The sequence below is a fragment of the Sceloporus occidentalis genome, unplaced genomic scaffold (genome assembly GCF_023333645.1).
Source record: "Sceloporus occidentalis isolate IW3139 unplaced genomic scaffold, rSceOcc1.0.p SCAF_3, whole genome shotgun sequence".
NCBI lineage: Eukaryota > Metazoa > Chordata > Lepidosauria > Squamata > Phrynosomatidae > Sceloporus > Sceloporus occidentalis.
Window position 1 is genome coordinate 69,514,691 of NW_028316983.1, and position 13,570 is coordinate 69,528,260.

The 13,570-nt window shown below is 45.6% G+C and overlaps 1 protein-coding gene across 7 annotated transcripts in view; it reads left to right on the top strand.

The window, feature by feature from the left end:
* The window catches only part of SZT2 (SZT2 subunit of KICSTOR complex), a 106,156-nt gene that overhangs the window by 25,183 nt on the left and 67,403 nt on the right, over positions 1 to 13,570 (top strand). For 6 of the 7 annotated variants that reach the window (XR_016280440.1, XM_089514939.1, XM_089514938.1 and 3 more), the window contains exons 10-11: positions 3,023 to 3,254; positions 3,631 to 3,760. Coding sequence is in view for 6 of the 7 variants with exons in the window: in XM_089514939.1 (XP_089371065.1) it covers positions 3,023 to 3,254; positions 3,631 to 3,760 (362 nt within the window). In the remaining variant the exon portion in view is untranslated. Of the gene's footprint in view, positions 1 to 3,022; positions 3,255 to 3,630; positions 3,761 to 13,570 lie in introns of those variants that run through there. The other variant, XM_089514941.1, reaches the window with a different exon arrangement.

The following is a 13,570-nucleotide window of genomic DNA, read 5'->3' on the forward strand; positions in this document are numbered from 1 at the left end:
CCTAAAGTTGGAAACACTACTCTAAGAGATAGTATGGTAATTACAGAATGGGGCTGAGAGACCTATAGTCAATGAGATGCTTGGACATGACTTCCCATTGGTCCCTGCCATCTTGACCAGCAGTGAGGGGTGATGGGAGTAACACTTTCAACTTCTAGAGGACCACAACTTCCAGAGGACCACAACTTCCCCATTGATGTTATGAAATTGGGTTTGGATGGGGAAAACCCAGTTTCAGATTTCATGTCTGTCAAGATTATCAAATGGAATGGCTATCTTGCCCTCTCTTGTTCTCTCTCTTTATATTTACTGTGCTTGAGAGTTCTTTTGAAATCACAGTTGTTTGTTTCATGAAGGAAAAATGGGAAACAGGTGTGCTAAATGCACTGTCTTTACTTGGGACTCAAATGTATATTTTCCTGTTGGGTTGTTTTAAAAATTAGACCTTAGATGCAGAGCAATATTAATTATTAATTAATTAGTTAGAAGTGCTAATAGTTCTTAGTCCTTATCATTTATTGCTTGGTATTGCTTGAATGGTTAGTACAGAGAGTTGAGCCTCAGTTTGCTTAGATATCTATAATTCTAAAGCGTAAATCTGTCTCCATGTGTAACAAATGCCTAAATGTGGTCTCTTTGTCCTTCACGGGATATGTCTAAAGAGACATCAGTATGATTATAATTTACAATCAGGGTTCTAGATATTGACATCACAAATGTTCTGTTGTATCATTGGCTGTTAGTTGTTTACTCTAATGAGATTTGATTATATTTTGCTTGTTGTATATTTTACTTTTAATGACAGGATTCAGTTATCACTCAGACTGCTAATTAAGACAGAAATACTTAACTAGAAAATTAGAATTTGGCTGCAACATCCTTTTCCACCCATCTCATTAAATATCAAAGCTTTCTCATTAAAAAGAAATCTTACAGGTCAGTATAAATATTGGTACTCCATTATCTGGAGGTAGTTTACACAAAATTGAAACTGGAAATTTACGTAGGGTGAATCAATGCCTTTTCTTTCCACACCCTGCACTGTTAATTCAGGTACAGCTTCTCTTAATAATTTTCAAGTTCTAAAGCCTTTAAAATAATAATAAAAATATTTTAAAAATACTAGAAACTGCCACTTTAAAGAAAAGAGAGAGAGAGAGAGAGAGGAAGATGAGATTTTCACAGTTCTAAATTCTAAACTGGGTGCCAATTTTCAGCCAGCATTTTTCTGTATGACTGTTATGGATTTATTATAGCAAGTGATAAAGAGGTAGAAAATCAGTAAAGGTCCTGCGAACCTGATACTATGATACAATTTCTGTTTCCTTGAAAGTCTATTACATTGATCAGAAGTTGGGAAAATTGTGATTAAGATGTACTGATAATAATGGATTATTAAAAAATATTTCTGGAAGAAGCCTGTGTATGGCTGGAGAAGGGATGTGGCAGAATATAAGTGCAGTGTTATGATGGACGCACATTCCATAGTATGATTGTATAATTTTGAAAAAGTTTATTTTCAAAATCATATAATATTATTGTGGTTAACAATAACACAAAATAAAATGATTGTGTGTATGGCTGCCTTATTTTATTATGGAGAAGCTATCTGGCTTCTTGCAGCTGGGTAATTTCTGCCTTTAAACATACAGGATTCATTTTAACTTGATTGGAAAAAGTGAATATTTGACAAGGGTGAACAAATGGTGGCTAGCTAGACTCACTGTCATTTGTAAAGCAGGATTAGACTCAGAGGAAGGAAGCATGAAAACTGGAGAAAGGAACATCAACAATTTTAAGATATGCAGATTACACCATATTTCAAGCACAAAATAGCAAAGACGTAGAATGATTACTTAAGAGAGTCAAGAAAGAAAGTGCAAAGGCAGGTTTTCTGCTGAAAGTTAAGGAAACAAAAATAAGAACAGATGTTTATAAAACTTTAAAGTAGAAGACAGTAAAGATCTTCCATATCTTGACTGAGTCATTAATCAGAATGGAGACTTCAGTCAGGAAACCAGAAGAAGTTGAGGACTTGTAAGGACAGCTATGACAGAAATTTATGACTCTGTTTGCATAATAAATGCAAGAGTTAGCCCTATAAAGTGGCTGCATAGGCTTGTTTTCACTTGGGTATAGGAAGAAGAGAATCATGGGTAGCTTTCTAATTGCTTTTGTACAAGGATTATTTAGGACAGCACACTAAGTGGAAAGTGGTTTGTGTGTATTGTGCATGAGAGAGAATATGTTAATGCTTACTCTTGGCAAATTGGGAAGCATATCCAAGGAGAAGTCACTGGATCCAGCTGTTCTCTGAAATCATTGGACACAGAAGTGACAACAGAAGGAAATCTCTTAGGGAAGAGACTTGGCAAAAAATAATTCGTTTCTGGAAGTCCCCTTTGAAGCCTAAATGAGAAGGAAGGCACTCTTGATTTTGAGTCCGTTCTGGTACACACTTTAAACTGGGCTTGGGTAGAGATTCAAGTGAGTGGATCCCAGCCTTGACTTCCCAAATTTTGGGGACTTCAGCAACTAAATCTCCAGTGTGATGTAGTAGTTTGAGCATTGGACTAGAACTCTGGAAATCACAGTTCAAATTCCGATTTGGCTATTTAAACTCACTGGGTGACCTTGGGCAAGTCACACCCTCTCAGTCTCAGAGGGTGGCGATGGCAAAACCCCTCTGAAGAAACTTGACAAGAAAACTCCATAACAGATTTGGTTCACGTTAGGGTTACCATAAGTCTGAAATAACTTGAAGGCTAACAGCAACCAAATCTCCACCCTGCATAGCCTATCTTCAGAGATTCTAGAACAAGGAGTAGAAATTGTGTGGCACACCAGAAACTGGACTGTAATTTAGCAGCCCTTGCTAACATAGCCAATATTGCAGATTGGTAGTCCAGCAACATCTGGAGGATTGCACAATTCCCCCTTTTGTTTTAGGAATTGTGATGTAAAAATATCTGGTAAAAAATATAATCCTTTTCCTACAATTCCATTGCCCACATATATACAGGAGGCACTCAGCTTGAAGTGAAGCTTGTCCTGCTGTGGAAGCACAATATGAGAATCGAGTACCTGGCAGTGACCCCGTGGCCCCTGGACCCTTCAAAACGCAGCACATGGGTGGAAGTAACTATGGAGGGCAGCTATGACATTTTGCATGACATCAGCTGCACAATGCGCAAGCCCATCACCAGTCTTTACCGCACAACTGTGATACGCCGTTTCTGGAACACCTTGCAAAGGTGAGTCTGATCTGGCAACATAATTTTCTTGAACTTGCCCCATTAGTGGGATGGTGAAGCTCTTGGATTATTTCCAAAGTTTTGGCTAGTGCATACCTCTTGCTTACCTGAAGGTGCATTTTTATGAGGCTATTAAACTGAGGAATGTATATGTGAATTAGAGAGTGCTGCTGCTGCTGTTCTTAACCATTTTGTTTCCCCATCACCAGTGCTGGAGAGTGACTGAACACAGGAGGCTATTTCATTGCTGAGCAAAAAAGTCAGCACTGCTTGTAAGGCACAAATTGAAGTCAGTACTCCCTTGGGCATAGCTCTCATGTGATATAAAACCTTGTGATTCTTAAGATCATTAATGACAATGACCTTATCTTTTCAGCATCAACCAAACTGACCAGATGCTGGTTCATCTTCAGTCATTTGATAGTGCCCCAGAACACTTCACCATTCCAGAAAGCACCAGAAATGGGGTGCCACTGTTCTACATTCCACCTGGGTCTACTACACCGGTATAGTCTTAACTGTCTTACCATTGCTTTCAAGAGTAGAAATGCAGCTCCTCTGCTAAATTTAGTGGCTGTGTGCCTGGATTGTTCTCTTTCCTATCTTACATGTATTGCATGCTGTACTGCCCTGTATTGATCTGTGTGTTGCTATCGAAGGATTGGAGAGCCAGACATTTAGTTCACCTGAGTAAGACATAATTATTGGTAATGTTTCATAAATAGATCATAGGCTTCAGCCCTATAGCTTCAATTGTACTTTATTTCTTTGACAGGATACTGCATGCAGCAGTCCAGTGTTACTGTGCCTCTTTCAGTGTTCCTTAGGTTGTTCCTATGAATTAACTGAAAGCATATTGAGAAAACATGTGTCCCTTAAGACCTTTCAGTAAGAATGCTGAGGGGTTTTGTTTCATGACTCTCCAGTACCGTTGCTTTTGATGTTCTGATGAGCTTCATTTAAAGGTTTTGTTACACTACTTATTCCTGGTATTACTTGCTCTGTGTGTTGGGGGGACATTTCCTATTTAACTAGATAGTTGTAAATATTGTCTATATGGATATGTTGGTTTTTGAGTATATGAATGCTTACCATGGGTTATGCCCTCACTGGTATCCCAAAGCATGCATAACAGTTTAGTTTTCTGCAAGGATTTCACATGGCCAGTCTGGCCCTTCCTCTGACAAATGGAGGGATGCATGGTGGATGAAGATTTTTGAAGCATTGCCTGAAACCACCCATGCCTCTCATTTGTTAGATATGAAATCAGTAGGTCTTGTAGTGGTCCAAGGAAAGCTGCAAATAATACATTTGTCTTTGGACTCTGTAACTTCTGGTGAAAATGATTCTGAGCTCCTTTGCAGACATATTAATCAACCACATGCTTAATGGCATTGAATGGTTTTTGTTTAGGAGCAGAATATGCAGCCTTCTGCCACAGGCAAAGACAAAAGCGCAGATGAAGGAATTGGATGATGCCTTTCTAGGACAAATGACTACACACTCAGAAAAGAGATGTAGTAGTGATGGGTGACTTCAGCTATCCTGATATTTGCTGGAAGTCAAACTCGGCCAAATCCTCAAGGTCTAGCAAATTCCTCACTTTCCTGGAAGACAATTTCATTGTCCAAAAGGTGGAAGAGGCAACAAGGGGATCAGTTATTTCCCAGTAGATAAGACCCCCACATCCTGTACTTTGGGTTATGCTCCTCCCACTCACTCCAGATAGGCAGGAAGTAAAAAGAGAGAACTTCTGGTGACTTCACGTGGGTGGAGCTAACCCTAGACGGCCAGTCTTGTTCTGCCTATCATTCCAGTAGGATGTGTTTGCCGTTGCTCTCCAGTCCTTTTCCTTCTCTTCATTTCTCTTGCTGCCTTGAAAACATGAAGAAAGATTTAATATAACAAGGGCTCCCAGGATTGGAGAAAGGTCTTGGCTTTGCTAATGACTCTCCCTCTCCTCCAAAGCTGCCCCCTTTCATGGTGAGAGCACAGGGGATTTCTGCAAACAGCTTTACAGCACATAGGAGCTGTGGGGACAGATGGTGAGGGGTATCCTCGCCATGTCTGTTTTTCCACATCACCTCCACCCAGCCTGTTCAGGGCCAGGGATTAGGGAGGCAGCTGGTCAGGTTATGGAAACTTCCCTTCTCAACATCTCTGCCCAGCCCGTTTAGGGCCAGGATTCAAAGGACAGGCCAGCCCAAAGCCATGGGAAAAAATTTTCTCTACAACACCTCTGCCCAGCCTGAAACAGGGCCAAGGTCAGAGAGTCAAGCCAGCCAGAAGACACAGGATAAGGGTGAGTAACAGGGGCCCTCTCTCTCCAGCCACCAATGAACCTTTGCCAGATCTAATGCCCTCACTCAGGGCATGCGTTGCCGGGAGGCCTCTGCCATTGCCATTACAGGCACTATACCTAGCATAAGGTTTGGAACCCTGCCACAAAGGGCAGATGAGGGGATAAGCTCTTGGTCTCCCCCTTTCTTCTCATCTCTGGCCCCAGTAGCACCCTATTGGGTATGGGAGGGCCTATTGCAGCCGGGGAAATACATGGTGGTGTCGCCAGGGCTCCTGAACATTCCCTTTGAATTCTCTCTGTGTCTGCAGAGTCTCGTCCAGCAGAACTGTTCAGGGTGGTCAGAGAGCTGACCCAGCTACCTCCCACCCTGAACTCTATATTGTTACCAACTAAAGCCTGCTGTGACGATTTTAACAACAACTTCGCAGTCAAAATCTCTCGGATAAGGGCTGATCTCGAATCCGGTATTATAACAGAAGCAATAGGAGAAGCATCCAGAGCTTCCGTGGCCCCTATTAAACTGGATCACTTTAAGTTTGTAAATACTGATGAAGTGGACAAGCTCCTTGGGAGTGTAAGGAAGACAACGTGCGCTCTCGATCCCTGCCCTTCTTGGTTGACCGCCCAGGGAGGAGATGCAGTAACCACACTGTTACGATCTATAATAAATGCATCTTTCTGGGAGGCTGAAGGGAGGGCTGGTCCTCTTCGAGGAAGGCAGTTGGAGCTCGCCTGCTTCTCTCTCCCAGATGGTGGCTGAAGGGAGGGCTGGTCCTCTTCGAGGAAGGCAGTTGGAGCTCGCCTGCCTCTCTCTCCCAGATGGTGGCTGAAGGGAGGGCTGGTCCTCTTCGAGGAAGGCAGTTGGAGCTCGCCTGCCTCTCTCTCCCAGATGGTGGCACTTTGGTCGTGTCTCTCCTCGGCTTCCCGAGTGGAACCAGTCCGACCCATACAGTCGACTGCTGCTGTCTCCCTGCAAGTGTGCCCCTTGTTGCCGGTACCGGTAACCACTCAGGCCTTCTCAGCTCGCAGCAAGACAAGGTCAGCTTCTGCTGAATCCGCAGACCACTCCATCTCCAACTACGCTCATGCTCAGCAGTCAGTCTCTCACCTTTCTCAAGGCCTCCTCTCCTTCGGATGACATTTTTTCTTTCTCAGAACAAATGATTTGGATGGGCAAAGCCCTAAATATTGAAGTCCTCCATGCAGACTCTCAAGCTCTTGACCCGGTTGATGAGAGGGTTTGGGACAAGGTCCCAACTCCGACCTCCATTGCATTCCTGCCATCTATGGCCAGGACTGCAAAGAGCTCTTGGCCCACTTTGTCCATGGCCCAACCTTCCATCAAGAAGCTTGACAATCTACTGTATCACACCCTCAGAAGAGATTTGGCTGTTTAAACATCCTCGCCCAAATTCAGCAATTGTGGAAGCCTCCCAAGTCCTCTCGGCCCCAAAGATAATTCTGACCTCCAATGACAAGGAGGGTCATAAGCTTGACACCATGGCATGGAAATCCTACGCCTCCACAGTTCTGGACTTCAGAATCCAGAACTATTCAGCATGTATGGCTGCCTACCAACAGCAGCTTTGGGAGAAAGCTCTTCCCTTGTATGAAGACCTCCCTGAGGATAAGAGATGAACAGCCATGGCCATCCATGCAGAAGCTCATGCACTGACCTCGCACCAGATCTTGGCGGCTTGACACTCGGCTGACTGTGCTTCCTGATAACTCTCGGGCGCCCTGGCCTTCCGACGCCACGCCTAGCTAAGTTCTTCGGATCTAATGTCTCAAGCCAAACAGGCCATCGAAGAGCTCCCCTTCGATACTACGGGACTGTTTCATAAAGAGACTGATGAGAAGCTAGACTTCAAGAACAAAATGAACACAGCCCATAAATACAGTATGTCCTCTTCCTCGACTTCTCGTCCTCCTTTCTCTCAACGCCGGTTGGGATGGCAAAGACCCCTCTACCTCCCCCCAACTACAGTAGATCCAACCAGTCTTTGGACTACCAACAACAGCGCTTCCCTCCCCAACAACAAGGGAAATGCTAACAAAATCAAATACAAGCAGCCCTTCCATAAGAAGGATGCAGAAGAAGGCAAATGCCGCTTCTGAAGCTCCCCTCCGCACTTCCTTCTGTCAACTCCTTTTGGGGATCGCCTGGCCCGCTTCCACCACTCTTGGGCATCCATAACATCCAACTCCTGGGTGCTTTCCATCATCTATAGGGATTATGCCCTGGAGCTGCAATCCTCTCCCCCAAGGGGTAACATTCTCACCACTCAGATGCCCTTCTCGACAAAGTGTACTCCTTGCTTCAAAAAGGGGCCATCGAGCCCATCCCTCTGTCCTGGACCCGACATTACCTCTTCTCTCGATACTTCATTGTTTTCGAAAGCCACAGGCGGCCTCCATCCCATCCTGGACTTGCGTTTTCTCAACACTTTCATTGCCTATAAGTGTTTATATGGTAACCTTGGCCTCCATCTTGCCTCTCCTGCAGGAGTCAGACTGGTTCGCCACCTTGGATCTTCGGGATGCTTATTTCTACATCAGCATCCAAGAGGACCACCAGGACCTTCGTGCCTTCTCCGTCGGCCTCAACTGTTTTTGGTACAGAGTACTGTTTTTGGACTTTCCACTGCACTGAGAGTTTTCACAAAGTGCATGGCAGCCGTAGCTGGATACCTCCACCAACAAAACATAATCATCTTTCCTTACCTCAACGACTGGTTGTTTGTGGCCCCGTCCAGGCAGATGCTCCTCTCCCATCTTGAGTTGGCACTCTCTCTCCTTCACCTTGGGACTCATGATCAACAGAGAAAAGGCCACCAGTGGGTGCGCTTCACACAAGCCACCTTAGACTCCACAACCTGCAGAGCATACCTTCCTCACGACAGGTTCCTCACCCTCAGGTCTGCAATTCATCACTCCCTTGCCTTCTGGCGCATCACTGCGCAAACAGCTCAGGTCACCTTCGGCCATATGGCATCCACGACATATGTCATGCCGTGGACCCATCTCCACATGCGTTCCGTCCAGTCATGGCTCCTCTCAGTCTTCAACCCTGCCTTTAACCATCCATGGAAGTGGATCACCATTCCGAGGCCAGTCACCCACTCTCTCCGCAGGTGGCTCAACCCATGCAGTGTCTTGGTGGGCATCCTGTTTGTACCGCCACAACCTCAGCCATCACTGACCACCGATGCCTCAAACATGGGCTGGGGAGCCCATTTCGACGACCTGTCTGTCCAGGGGAGATGGTCTCCCAAAGAACACCAACGCCACATCAACGCGCTCGAGATGCTAGCAGTACAGAAGACACTGAAGGCGTTCTAACCCTCCCTGCGAAACCAGGTCATCCTCCTCCTCACAGACAACACAACTGTGATGTATTACGTCAACAAACCAGGCAATACCAGGTCAGCCACCCTTCTCGGCCTCACCCTTCAAATTTGAAACTGGTGCATCCAAAAACACATCATCTTGCAAGCCATACATCTCCCTGGAGAGGAGAACAAGCTTGCAGACAAGCTGAGCAGGGCTCTAGACTCTTGTCACGAGTGGCAACTGAACCCTCAGGTTGTCCTCCGCCTCTTTTCTCTGTGGGGGACCCCCAATGTTGACCTTTTCGCCTCTCATCTCAACACTCACTGTGTCCACTTCTGCTCCAGGATCCCTTCACCTCGGTCCCGAGGGGATGCCTTTCTCTTCCAGTGGTCTGGCAAAAAGTTCTATGCCTTCCCCCCATTTTCTCTAATCACCAGCGTGATAGCAAAGTTGCACACCGACAGATCGAATGCGATCCTGAGCACCCCTTGGTGGCCGAGGCACCTGTGGCTCGCCCCCCTGCTCCATCTCTCCAACAACCAATTCTGGCCTCTGCTGCTCCGTCCCGACCTCCTGACCCTTTATAATGGTCACATTCACCATCCCGATGTGGACACTCTGTCTAGTGGCATGGAAGATTCGGCCCTGTCCCGACTCTCGGACCTGGTCTGAGAGATCATCCTTGCTTCTCAAAAGCCCTCCACTCAGCACTCCTACGCCCTTAAATGGGCTAAATTGTTGACTTTCCTGTCCTCAATAGGACTCACCTCTTTGGAGGTCAATGTCTCCATTGTCCTGGACTTCCACCATCACCTCTCAGCATCTGGACTCTCCATTTCGTCATTAAAATGCTACCTTGTGGCCATTTGTGCTTGCTACCAATTCTCCATCCGGCCATCCTTCTTCACTGATCCACTCATGAAGAAATTTTTCAGAGGCCTTGCCAACCTAAGACCACCTGCAGTGATCCCTATCCTTGCTTGGAATCTCCAGCTCGTCTTAGCAACACTCACTACCTCACCTTTTGAACCTCTAGCTTCCTGTCACCTCAGGCTCCTCACCTGGAAGACAGCCTCCTTGGTAGCCATCATCTCAGCACGCCGAACCAATGAACTCTGTGCCCTCCGTATGGACTCTCTGTACTTGAACTTTTTTAATGACAAGGTTGTCCTCCGTCCGGACGTTTCCTTTTTGCCAAAGGTTGTGTCCACCTTTCATCTCAGTCAAAACATCGTTCTCCCAACACTAGCCCCGAACCCGACCACCAACACCGAGTGCTGGCTCCACTTTTTTGATGGCAGGTGGGCGCTAGCCTTCTACCTTGACAGGACTGCATTCTCTCATCGTTCTCCCAGACTTTTCATCGCTATTCCAAGCCCAACGTTTGTCCGAATAGGTGACTACCACAATCCTCCTCTCCAATGAGATTTTTGGGAAGACTCCACCTGCTCGAATTTGAGCCCACTCCACCAGGGCAGTAGCTTCATCTTCACCCTTCCTCTCTGGAATTCCCTTGGAGGACATTTGCAAGGCTGCGGTACTGTCACAACCTCTGACCTTTATCAAGCACTACAGACTTGATACCAGACACCGATGTGAAGCAGCCTTTGGTAGAGCTGTTCTCCTTTCTGGAATGCACTAAGGTTCCTTGGCAGCTGTCAAATAACTGCCAATCACACTGTTTTTCTGGTTTAATTATTTATTTATTGCCAAGACACTCCCTCCTCCACAGAGGACTAAGCTTGCCAGTCTAACCCATTTGTGTGCTTCGCAGAGACCACAAAGGAGGAGGACAGGTTGCTTACCTGTAACTGTAGTTCCTCGAGTGATCATCTGCTAATCCACACAAATCCTGCCCATCCTCCCCTCTCTCGTGTCCTTCTCTCTTTCTTGTCTGCACCTACGGTGGACTTTTTGGAGCTGAGAAAGAGCGGAAAGATGTCCTGCCTATATAGAGGGTGGGCGGAGCTACTGCCAAAAAGTCTTCCCTAGCGATTGCAGTAGGATCCAGAAATGCTGTGCAGGCACAGAATAACCCATTTGTGTGGATTCGCAGATGACCACTCGAAGAACTACAGTTACAGATAAGCAACCTGTCCTTTTTGGCTGCCACAGAGCATCCCACAAAAAAGCAGAAAATGGCTTCATGCCCTCACCAGAGGAAGCATGGCCTCTGCCACCCACTCCTAAACAGAGGCTGGAGGGCCATCTGTCTGGTATGCTTTGACTGATCATGGCATAATGGGGTTTGATTGCATGTCCCTTGGGTTATCTTCCAACTCTAGGATTCTATGATTTTCTGAGAGAACACATAAAAGGGGTGGTGGACACTTCTAAGAAGGATGGGGAGAGAGTTCATTACACCCCCAATTGTGTTAGGCTGCCTCATACTGTGACACTCTTGAGGATAACAATTGGGGCCCTTAGCCTCTCTTTTCATCAGAGATGATCCTTTCTCAGGATCCAGACATACCTCAGATAAATGGGGAGCCATGTCCCACAGCAGCCCCCTCTGCCTCTCCCAGCTACCTATGCAAGTGGGAAGGGAGTTGAGGAGCAAGCCAGCTTCTATAATGCAGCCAGGTTACTATAAAACCTGCCTGAGATTGAAAGGGCTAAGCTTCTAAACCCCAGCTTGAAGTTGGGGCTGTTTCAAACATAAAACAAAATGTCCTGTGAATATCGGCTACAGTACAGGACATATACAGCTATCTACCCATGATTACGAATGGTCTTCAGTCACTGCTTACCCAGGAGCAGTTTCCTCACTGCCTGGAAGAAACTTCTGCCCAGACAGCCTCCCTTGATAGGGCAAATAAATGAGGGGATAGCCCCCACAGCAACAGGGCTGGGGCTCAGATTTACAAGAGATACTGGTTAACTTTTTCTGGTGTTCATTCTATTACTGTTAGCCCATGATTCTCCACTATATTTCTTACTCCTCAGGGTTTTTCTGTTTCTGCTCATCCCCCCTCTCTTTTTTACCAGGACAGAGATGCCTGGAAACTAATTCAGCAGGGGAGGGGGCTAGCCATAAAAGCCACATGGTGGCTTTTCTTCCCTCCTCATGGGCCTCCACCCCTGCCTGCATTAGGGCCAGAGCCTTTTTGCCTTAGCTGGAACAGCCTAAGACACAACCTTCCTTATGCATCCTGGTGTCAGCCTTAGCACTTCTCAATAAGACCATAACCTTTAAGAATACAGATTTGTTTAAAGTCTAATAAACAAGGGGACTCAAACAAGGAGAAAGATACTTCCCTCCTCTGGTCACTCAGTGGATCTTTAATGCTTACACACATTTGAGGATCTTTGAGAAGATATCTCAAATGAGATGATAGATACATATTGGATTAATGTGACCAGCCAAGCTCCACTTTGTGGTCAAAAGTCTGTTAAAGGCAATAAACAAACAAAATACAGTTTCTACTATAACAGGTTCTCACTAATACAGGGGGTTAATAAAAATTCTTAATCGGAAACAAACAGACAGCCTCTTCTCCATCCCAGGAGAAAACTCCCTCCCCCGCTCCATGAGTATTTTAAAACAATAAGATCAGGTTTTTCTGCTAAGGGGTTGCTTCAAATCCCATACAGACATCCTGAGGGGATCTGCCAGAAAGAAGAACACAGTTACCTCTTACCTAGTCTAAATAGTTACATTTTAAATAAGAATGCCTGCTGATGGGCTTGCCATTGAACTGGCCCCTGGCTTGGTAGACCTATTGTGACGAGGTCTATCATGCATATGATGAATTGGGCTCAAGACCATGAAGGTTCATGCTGCCAATCTCTTTCGTTTAGTTTGTCTCAAGGTGCTACAAGATTCCTTTGCATACTTTTGTTATAAGGTTAGCCACTGTCTGGGTGGATGTCTTATCCCTGACTAGGTTTACATGGCAAGGTCTGGTCAAACAACATGATTGTCCTCTGCCTTTTTCTGAAGCTGGAAAAATGGATTTCCTAATGCCTATGCCTTGTTTTCTGCTAGCACACATGCTCGGATGTAATATACCATACAGCTCCATGTAGAGAGTTACAGCCAGCCATCTGTATACCCACAGCTTGTGTGTGTGTGTGTGTATTCCAAAAAACCAAACTCTGATTTTACTATTTTATATAAGGGATATATGATATGTCCATTTCCAGTAGATAAGAGCCCCACATCCTGGCCCATCCTCAGGGGTGCTGGCATAGGGATGGTTCATATCCACATAGTGCTTCCCTATGGGGAGCAAGCTAGATTGACTGGCTGCCTCTGTCACCGTCCAGTTCTGTATAGTTTGATATTCAAATAAATTGTTATGTTTTTTTCTGGAGCATTTGGCTATTATAACCACTGTCCGTCTAGGGTTAGCGCCACCCACGTGGGGTCACCAGAAGGTCTCTCTTTTTACTTCCTGCCTATCTGGAGTGAGTGGGAGGAGCATAACCCAAACTACAGGATGTGGGGCTCTTATCTACTGGAAATGGACATATCACAGGTAAGAGCCAATGTCCTTTTTTAGATCTGATCTTAACCAACAGGGAAGACTTAGTTAATGTGGTGCAAGTGGCGGGATCCTTAGGTGGGAGTGACCATATTCTCCTAGAGTTTGTTATACAATGGAAAGGAGAAGCCAGGCATAATCAGACATGCATTCTAGACTTTAGGAGAGCTGATTTCAATAAACTTAGAGAAACA